Source organism: Montipora foliosa, chromosome 9, assembly GCF_036669935.1.
Source record: "Montipora foliosa isolate CH-2021 chromosome 9, ASM3666993v2, whole genome shotgun sequence".
Classification (NCBI taxonomy): Eukaryota; Metazoa; Cnidaria; class Anthozoa; order Scleractinia; family Acroporidae; genus Montipora; species Montipora foliosa.
In genome coordinates this window covers 8,851,719-8,861,718 of record NC_090877.1, presented here as the reverse complement: position 1 = coordinate 8,861,718, position 10,000 = coordinate 8,851,719, and the positions used below count along the sequence as shown (strand labels likewise).

Genomic DNA, 10,000 nt, shown 5'->3' with positions numbered 1-10,000 from the left:
AAACTACAGTGAATCTTCAAGTCTCACTCTTTACTTCAAATCCGTCCGTACCAATCCAGTTATAGGACACTTCGCCCATATTGTATAATATAGACAAGCTGTGGAATAACCATGAAACACTTAGAATAGCTCAAACTTATATTTTGAAGTGACGTTTCTGTCGCCGTAGCCGTGGTGGTTTCTTAAACTCCCTACTCTATAAAACGGAGACAGCAAGCCGTTTACTCTTTGCTGAAGCCGAAAATTTGTCAAATATAATGGCATCAAGATAAACGAGTACTTACGTTATCGTAATGTTTTTTGACAATTGGTTCATAGAAACCAACAGCTTCCTTATATTTATTTTCCTGTGTGGAAATAAAGATAAATTGGACCAATTGAGCAATCCACGGGCCATTGGTACGACAACTTAAGAAAACCACTTCTGCAGAAAGCTCAGACATTTCTACCTGCATAAACAGCACATGAGCAACATTCAACTTCCAAATTTCGTGTTCGTTACAGAACTCAACGGATTTCCTGAAAATCTGCAAGAGAATCAAGATCCTTTAGCAAAAGAACGTGAAAAACGTTTTCACAATGTGCGATGTTGATAAAAGAGGGGCCGTAAGGGGGTTTCGCGTGAAACGTGATCGACCGAATTTATTTTCTGTGATCCGTAATCTAAAAAAAAATAAAATTCGTGAACCGTGAATGATATGATTGTCGTGATACGTGAAAAAGAGAAATAATTTTCCGATATCCGTGATAACAAACACGAAAACGACCTTTTTTCCGTGAACGGCTACTTACGTAGACCCTACAAAGGGCTACGAAGTCGGTTTTCTTCATCTTGCGTGACAACAAACAAAGGGGTTTCGTATGACCGGTTGCGTAGTGTATGATATCAGTTCCAAAAATAAGCTGACGCGACCTTTGACACCAACCATCAGGAATCTTTATTTCATTTCCAGCCTTCTAAAGAAACACAACATCAAGCTACGCTCATATGGATCGAAAACACATTTAACTCCATTGGCTAGAATTCTATAGCCAATCAGAACTTAGCAAGTTCGATCCTTCCATCGAGTACAAATAGAGACAAACACACATGGTTTTTGCAGACAAAGCTCTTCACCTTAAATCAAGCGATCGGCATTGAGATCCACATGATAGGATCGAAACCGCGGTCTTGCCTGACCAAATAATGATTAATGCCTCGACAAAGAAGCGACCTAAAGACATCGGCATCAAATATCAAAAGAGCATCCACGAGAACGAATTAACTCCAGAGGTTCAAGGAGGACAGCTACTGACCATGGCCACAAACCAAAACACGCTGAAGAAGTGAGAAGAACGAGTGAAAGAATTAAAAAAAAAAACAAAATGAACCCGGGCCTGGGTCAAACATTTAAGAACAGAAGATCACTCTCTTCTACCGCCGATGAATATGTATCGGTCGAGCCTAGAATTAAATTGGCGCAAAAGCGAGACGCCATAAGGTCACATTCACATTACTGCTGAGAAAATCAACACCAAGAAACTAATAACATTACTTTCGAGACCAACTATTTTCTTGGAAGAATGTAAAAATTCAAATGTAAAGCCTCATAGGGCAAAAACCATTGCTAAATGAATACTACAGGAGCCGCCTAAAAGAGGCATCCATTCAAATATGTACTCAAGAGAGCAAAATTATGACAAAGGCAACAGAAACCAGACCACGTACAAGGGAGTCGTGCAGGCCTGTCAACTCTTTGTAACCCTTAAACCAATACAAATATATATATATATATAGGGTAAGGGTACAACTCTTTCTCAAGTGTGAGTTTATTTTCCGTGAACCGTGAAACAAGAAATTAATTACCGTATTTCGTGATTTTCATTTTTTAATGGCCGTGAACTGTGCGCTTGACCCCCCCTTACGGCCCCTCATAAAACAGCCAACATAACTACGGGGCCCAATTGTTCATAAGGCGATTAACACTAATCAGCGATTAAATACCAACCAAGGTTTGAATTTTGCCCCACAAAAAAGCCTTCAACAATCTAATTTTACGTTGTAGGAATATAAAACTTCTAACTCAAAACTGAAGGCTAAGAATCTTGTGGAAACATTTTTGATCGGGATTTAAACTGAAAGAAACGTTTCCACTAATACACGGGCGCTGTTCTTTTGTATGGAAAAACCGGAGAGAATTTTCTGCTTAAAGGAACAGTTTCCTCAATCAAAATATGGAACGGGACGAGTTTGTTCCCCTTTTGAGACTTTCTATTCTTTTTTTTTTCCTCAAGAGACTGAATACTAATCATTTAGAAGAACAAACATGGCTGCCGGATTTTCGATCATTACTTCATACCTGCAGTTGTGCAGCTACGAGCTATTTAACAATTCTTCCATGAGCGCGCGTTGGATATGAGATGATAGATAGCCAACGAGGCGCGTAGCGCCGAGTTGGCTATAATCATGTCATATCCAACAAGCGCGAGTGGAATAATTGCTTTATTAAAAACGCCCCCAAAATATAGAAAACTAGACTACAATAAAAACAAAAGGCCCAAAAAATCACGCATATGCTTGCTGTGTTTGTAGATCATGGTATAATGGCTCATAACCCATGATGGCTTAGCCAATCAAAACTCTCGAATTGCATTATCCAATGATCCAGTTTTTAATAAAAAAGCATACGCGTGAATTGACTGAAACCCGCACGATTCAGTTGGGCTGCTAAACACCAAGGCCATGGGGGCCGCCATGTTTTTTCTTTTTTCACGGAGCATGGCACTAGTGGGACAATGGAACAGGAATTTCGGATCATTCCAGGGAAACCGAAAAAAGAGTAATACCTCTGAAGGTATTCCTTTTTCCCCGAAAAATTTTCAGTGGAAAAGTCTGTTCCATTTGATTTACCACCGGATCATTCGGATTTTCCGTACAAAAGGAAAGCGCCCCAAGATTAATTAAATCGGGCTGTGAGCAACTGGGCCCAGGTTTCCCGCAGACGGAGGTCCACGTTAGTCGTTGAAAAAAAGTTTCTGGAATTTACAACCCTTTTAATTGCCGCCAGAGCTACCCTCTTGGAAGTTCACGAAGGAATTAAAGAGGATTGCTTCAAGTCGAGTTGTAACGTCACTTCAGACACTCTTTTACCTTGAACCTGAATTCTATCACTTTCTGATCATTTCGGTTTGTTTTCTCTTCCCCTTCAGAAAAAAGCGCAAACTTTATAACTTCTTAGTATCGTCCTGTAGGGCATAGAGATCCCGGTGACGTGATTTGTCCTCTTTGGTATATCATGGTTAAGTGGGTAAATGATCGCGGGAGATATGCCACAACAAGCTACGCTGCAATACGCACATACACAAAGATATGATATGACTAGGGGTAATCGAAGCTTAGGCGAGTGCGTTCGATGTTTGTAGGACGGTACAGGTCTGGTACAGGTAGCAACTGAGGGGGGAGGGTGGATGGTTCGTGCGATAGGGAAATGTTATTACAGTGGAACCCCGATACAACGATCCTGGATATAACGATATCCCCGGTAAAAAAATAAACATGCTATGTCCCGGCAAAAGTTACAGTAAAATGTATGGGACAGAACCCCGATATAACGATCTTCAATATAACTATATTCCCGATATAACGCTGAGTTCTTAGCGTACCGAGCGTAAAATCTTCCCCGATATAACGATATTACAGCATCAGTACACAGATACAACATCAAATGTTTAAGTTTTGTTTTGTTTTGTTTCCCTTTTACGATTCATACCACAGACTTTGTTGTGTAACCTTGATAACGTCTAATGCTTTGCAAATTGTGAGTCATTTGATACTCTTTACAAGTTTAATTAAACAATATGTACAGTAGTAAAAAAGCACATGTTAATTTTACCCCGATATAAAGATATTTTCGGTTATTTTAAGGCAATATCGTTATATCGGGCGTCTCATTATAACGATACCTCGATATAACGATCTAATTCCACTGTACTGCATCTATGAACGTGACAACTTGTTAGACGTAATCATTAACTATTTATTTGGAATTCTACAAGTAGACAACTACTGAAAATTACTCTAAAATGAAACTATTACTTGCAAGTCTTTTCAGCTTGTGGTATTAAAGACCTAAGATTACTTTTCTGTGCTGAACGCTTGGACAAAATAAATTCAGTTTGTTGATTCAATGCCGTAAATATCACAAGTCATGATGAAATGGCGCGCCGACGAGCGTCATATCTCGGTAGATTTACTTTGTGGCATAACGGCCGCCAAGCTTCACAACTCGATTGATTTACTTTGAGGCACAACGGCCGCCAAGCTACACAACTCGGTAGATTCACTTTGTGGCACAACGGCCGCCGAGCAAAACAAACCGGTTTGATGCAAGCGCGAGGAGTCGCACACATTTTCCAAGGACAGTGAAAAACCATGCTTAATCCAAAGTAAAATTTTACCGACTTCAGTTGACAGACCTTCAGCAATCTTTCAGCTCTTTTCAACGATGAACGATGGAAGATTATCACACCTCACCAAACGCTAGAATAATGAACGCAGACGACGCACAAATCACCACGTGCGATAGTTCGTCAAAGTGAGGCAAAACGTAACCAAGCGCCTCAAAGCGAGGCAAAAGTGTGTCGACGAAAATGCAATCTCGAAAAAACTTCCCTTACAACACAAATTAGGTGTTGCGTTCTCGTACCTCGAACGCAATAAATCATAGCACCCGCCCGTGTGTGACGTTGCAACTCGACTTTTACAGATACGAGTCTCTCAAAGCACCCGGTCCAGAGGGCGCGGCTCAAAGGAATGGTACAGTTGGACTAGGACGAGTAGGCGATAGTGCAACACGATCTCTTCCTCAAATGAAGGATTATCCTTCATGGTCAGTTTGCCTTAAATGAAGTATTATCCTCCATTTTGATCACTCTGTCCCAGGACTTGTGGTAGCAAATAAAAAGAAAAAAGGAAAGCAGCCCCTGGACAGGATTTGAACCCAGAGCAACCATTTGAAGAAACTGTTTCTATCCATTAACCACTAAAGAACAACTGACTAGAAAATGCAAATGAATGAAGGGGTAGTTTCTAAAGAAACTGTGGTGCTGCGTCGGTGGGGAAGTAGTGTACAAAAATTAGGTTTATCAACGGAGTTGATAATGTAAATTGACCACCGTACAGAGTTTCTGTACGGTGGTCAATTTACATTATCAACTCCGTTGATAAACCTAATTTTTGTGACTAGAAAATGCGCCGATTATATTACCAAAACTAATTTGTATATAAATAAAATCATTGCCGAATAATGACCAGTTACATCTGAAGCTTTATTTTCAAATGGTTAGCTTTCTCTTGAAGTTTGGTAACTGACAGCTTTCAAAGCGGCACTTTTGGAAGAAAAAATTATTGACATTAATAAAAAATGGCATCCTCGCAGTTAGTGATGTGGTAGTCTAGGGGTTAAGTGAAGTGGTTATTAATCACACGTTCCCAGGTTCGAGTCCTGCGAGTCCAGACATCGTCTTTTAAAAGAAATATGTTCATTTCCCATGATCCCTATCAAGCTTTCAGTGTCCAAAATGAACGATAATACTTCATTTGGAAGAAATTGACAATTAAGAATAATCCTTCAATTGAGGGAGAGACTTGGTTGGATAGTGACTCCAAGAATCTGAAATGTTCGTTCCAGTCCATCCCGAAAACACAGATATGGCCCACAAAATGCCTCTAAATTGCTTTTATTTAAAACACAAACAAAAACAAAAAAATGCACGTTGTTCACATAACTTGCCTTTTCAACCTGTGCATAATTATCCAGATCCCAGTAAATTTTCGCTTGTGCCATCAACACAGGAATATATCTACAATAAAAACAATATAAAATTGTTATTCAAATAGCATGAAACATCAGAAAATGATTTCTAAAATAAATTGGCAAATTCATGTGGGGTTGTTGGAAAAAATACTTGTTGTTTATATGTTGTGAGATTGGGAAGATGGTGTCTGAAAATTCATGAAGAATTTCTCAAATTAGTCTGACAGACCTTTCTAGTGCTTCATCATATTCATTCACAGCTTTCTTCACAGTGTCATCATCATGATTCTGTCTTGCTTCTTGAACCTTTAAACATAATCACATGTCATGACTAAAAGACGGTGTCCTAGCAAATCTGGACCCCCCCTATTTTTTGATCCCCTGGCACAAATCCACTAGCAGAATTTGCTGTGACACTGGCGTTCATTCCTTTTTCCAATAGAGTTGTTTGAAAATTTGATTTCTTTACCACAAATAACTCATTGGTTTACTAGATTTAATGGTTGGCTTGAAAAATCGTAGATTACATTCTTCTCAAATCCAAACTAAAAGAAAAATCCTTGGTATGTTGCTGGTATCTGTTTTCCCCCAAATAAAAAGGACTGAATGTATTTGCCATTTGTTATGAGGTACTACCAATACTGATGTCACACAGGAATAGAAGGCTACATACATACCTCCCTTTACAGGGCTTTTCAGCCACAATATATTAAAATTACAAGATAAGACAAAGGAATAAAATGTAATAACTAATGAAATTAACTACTAAGGAAATAGAGTCTATTCCAGCAGGTAGCCCCCCTATAGGCAAAGGATCGTTGCTCAGTTTTTAATCTGCATCTCGGCAGATTTAAATATTTATCAAATCGCGTATTTCTGTCATGAAGTTCTGATCTACGTGTAAATTTGTTAATAAGGAGCTAGACCTGTACTAGATCAAAATAAATGTTTCTAATGAAAAAGTTCCCTCCATCAGACTGTGGTGGATAATTAACAACTATTCACCAAAGTGGAGGTGGCTAGTGGTGGATATTTACCGATCCATCACTAGCCACCGACTCTTAGTATATATACTAATTAACTTTGAAGACCATCTGGCATTAGTTAGATGCCAATTGAAAGTGTTTTTTGTCGAAGAGATATGTATGACACTAGGCTCCATCCTTTGAATAAGCAAGCCACAAATACCTGTTTAGTAAGCTTCCTTAGAGTCTCTGTTTGTTTTGTGGCCATATCATCTAATTTCCTGTAAGCCTGAAAGAAAAATAAGAATCTGTCAGGGTCACGAGCCTCCCTTGCATTTCACATGCATCCCTTAAAACCTCTTTTGCTTTATTTTACCAGTGAAAACCTGAACAGAATCTTTTAACAGATGTTTTTTATCCTTGAAGGATGTTTAAAACATGTTAATATTCGGAGATTTTGCTCCTCGCAAAGTCCTATAAGATTATTGTGAGAATTTTGGTCCAAAGATCCTAGTAACAATGAGTACATGCAGACGGATCTTGGCAAATTCGAAATTGATCCTTTAAGATTATAAAAGTCAAAGAGTTCTGGCAAGAAATTATGTCAAAGAATTTTACAGATCTATTTGTGAGATTTCAAAGGAAATAACACAATCACAATTTGCAAATAATAACAAACCTCCTCTGGTGAAGTTTGTTGTGTTATCATCGCATCCAGGAAGTCATACATGTACTGTGCAAAAAATAAGGACATTTCAAAATTCATAAACTTCATCAAGTGAGAAGAAAAAGCAGTTGCAAGCGTTTAATTACTTAAAACGTTTTGCTCAAAAGGGAAGGAACTTGGCCTATGCACGATTTCATTATAATTTGGTTTTTTCCAGGGCAATAAACCTTTTTTTTCCTCTCCTAGACTGAAAAGGGAAATTGTAGGAAAGCTAAGCACCATGGCAGCAACAGCAATGACATTTAGGTCCCACAAATTATGACAACGATGGTGCGAACTAATAATTATTCACGACTATTCAAGAAGGGTGATGAATCCAAGTCTCACTATGATAATGATGTTTGAAGTTACAAGATATTAATCAAGTTGCGGTTAATTTGAGTGTCTTACTGGTGTGAGGAACTTGTAGGTCAGGTGAGCATTTTCAGCCAACACATCTGCAGCCAAATCAAAATACTGCAAAAGAACAAAAAAAAAATCTCAAAAAAGAATTCTCTACTGTAGTTAATGGCCATTAGTTAAAACAGGTACATGTCTCAAGGGAGCATTCACAAAAAGTTGTTTGGAGGAGGGGGGTGGGGGAGGGGACTGATGAGAAATTATCTACTATCTAAAAAAATTTGCAGGACCCCTACTTGCTGCATTAAACATTTTCAAATAATTTAAAATAAAATTAAAATTTGAGACACCCCCAACCTACCTCACAAACCAATACAAAAACAGAAAAATGCCTCAGAAGAGCACATTGATCTGCTAAGAAATGCAGAAAAAGGGCAAGGCAAGCTATCTCACTGATACATGGCACAACCTACAACTGTAACAGCCGCTCAAGAACAAAAACATCCCGCCGGCCGGGTCAAAACTTTAAAAGCAGAATCACTTGCTTCTACCACCGACAAGCCTATTGATTGAGACTAGAATTAAATTGATGCAAAAGTGTGAGACCAAAAGCTCACATTCACATTACTGCAGAGACCCTGCTGCAGAGAAAATCAACACCAAGAAACTAAAAATATATCATTAAGACAAGCTATTTTCTTATCACACAGTAGTATGAAGGTCCAAAATGTAAAGTCTCATGAAACAAAAGCCATTGCTAAATGAAATCTTACTGAAAGTGTCTAAAACAGGTGTCCTATCAAATACCGGTATGTACTTGCGAGAACAAAATTATGACAAAGGAAAAGGAAACCAGACCACGTACAAGGGATACATTTTCTTAAATTGTCAGTTTACATTGGCTAATGACAATTTTTGTTTTCATTATCTAAGGTACCCCCCTTGAGAGTGTTTATATTTTTCAAACACTCCCCTTTTACCTCTAATTTTTTTTTTTTTTTTTGGGGGGGGGGGATCCCCAATTTCTCATCAGTTCCCCCCGCCCCCCAACGAGTTTTTGTGAATGCTCCCCAAAGGACAGATCCAAATTTGGCATCTGAATAATCAAGGAGTTGACACTAACATTCACTGAAAACATAATAATTTACAAGCAAAAAGAAAATAACAAACAATAATAACATTTTCATGCAATACTTCTCACCTGGTATTTGACATACAGCAACAAAAGATTCCCAAATGTTTCTAAAGAAAGACAACCAAAGAGTGGCTCAATATTCAACAGAGGTCTAAAGAATGCTTGGGATAACATTACCTAATCATCATTAAGCATATCTACCTACTTGTAAGCAATAAAAGGTTTGCAAATACTGAAATCAATATGTTAATAATTTCCCCAGAAAATATTTACATATATAAAGAGTCAAGTAAAAAAAAGAAAAGGACTCAGTCCTTTTCGGGACATGACATTCTACAAAATTCTAATTTCAAGGTGAAATCCTTAAGTTAATTATATACTTTAAAAAAATTACCTGGTGGAAATGGATTCTGTTGCAACAAGAACTGCAGCTTTTCAAACCCCTGCAACAAGAGGAAGGCTACATTACATTATGAAAACAAATCCAACAAATAACATAACATTGATTTAATAACAAGTGGCTCAGGAATTCAGTTAATGCTACATCAGTAGGAAAGAGAACAAACAATATTAACTGTTGTATACTCATAGTGTAGTCAATACCTTGAAATCAAGTATTTCAAGTCATTGTTAATGCAGCATTATAACAGCAAAGAATGTTGAAAATTTGCTTCCAAAAGGCTGGTTCTTTCTTTAAAGGACAAACGACCAACTTGAAAAGCTAACAAAAATGAACTTTACTGACTGCATCAGGATATTAACATAACATACCTGGGTAGGACTAGCCTCCATGTTCATTAGTGCTTGGTTATGAAGTGTAACTGGGTCAAGTTCCTGTTCGTGAGTGACACATGACACTATTAATTAGTATTCAATTGTGATTCAGCTTTCGCAGTGACAACTGTTCCACTTAACTAATCTTGATTGTAATACTTCATTGAGGTCAATTTTATTACCAGTATCCATGATTTTCCATTTGACAAACTAATGCCATAATTATACATGTAAGCCACTGGCTTCGGCAACCACCTGAAATGTT

At 38.0% G+C, this 10,000-nt stretch overlaps 1 protein-coding gene across 1 annotated transcript in view; it reads right to left on the bottom strand.

The window, feature by feature from the left end:
- Positions 1 to 10,000, bottom strand: part of LOC137969740 (intraflagellar transport protein 70A-like) — a 30,202-nt gene that overhangs the window by 9,075 nt on the left and 11,127 nt on the right. Inside the window, exons 13-22 of the mRNA XM_068816090.1 lie at positions 9,733 to 9,795; positions 9,356 to 9,404; positions 9,028 to 9,068; positions 7,878 to 7,943; positions 7,440 to 7,493; positions 6,984 to 7,049; positions 6,025 to 6,101; positions 5,772 to 5,841; positions 450 to 527; positions 285 to 347 (exon numbers count right to left, since the gene is read on the bottom strand). Coding sequence (XP_068672191.1) covers positions 285 to 347; positions 450 to 527; positions 5,772 to 5,841; positions 6,025 to 6,101; positions 6,984 to 7,049; positions 7,440 to 7,493; positions 7,878 to 7,943; positions 9,028 to 9,068; positions 9,356 to 9,404; positions 9,733 to 9,795 — 627 coding nt within the window. The remainder of the gene's footprint in view (positions 1 to 284; positions 348 to 449; positions 528 to 5,771; positions 5,842 to 6,024; positions 6,102 to 6,983; positions 7,050 to 7,439; positions 7,494 to 7,877; positions 7,944 to 9,027; positions 9,069 to 9,355; positions 9,405 to 9,732; positions 9,796 to 10,000) is intronic.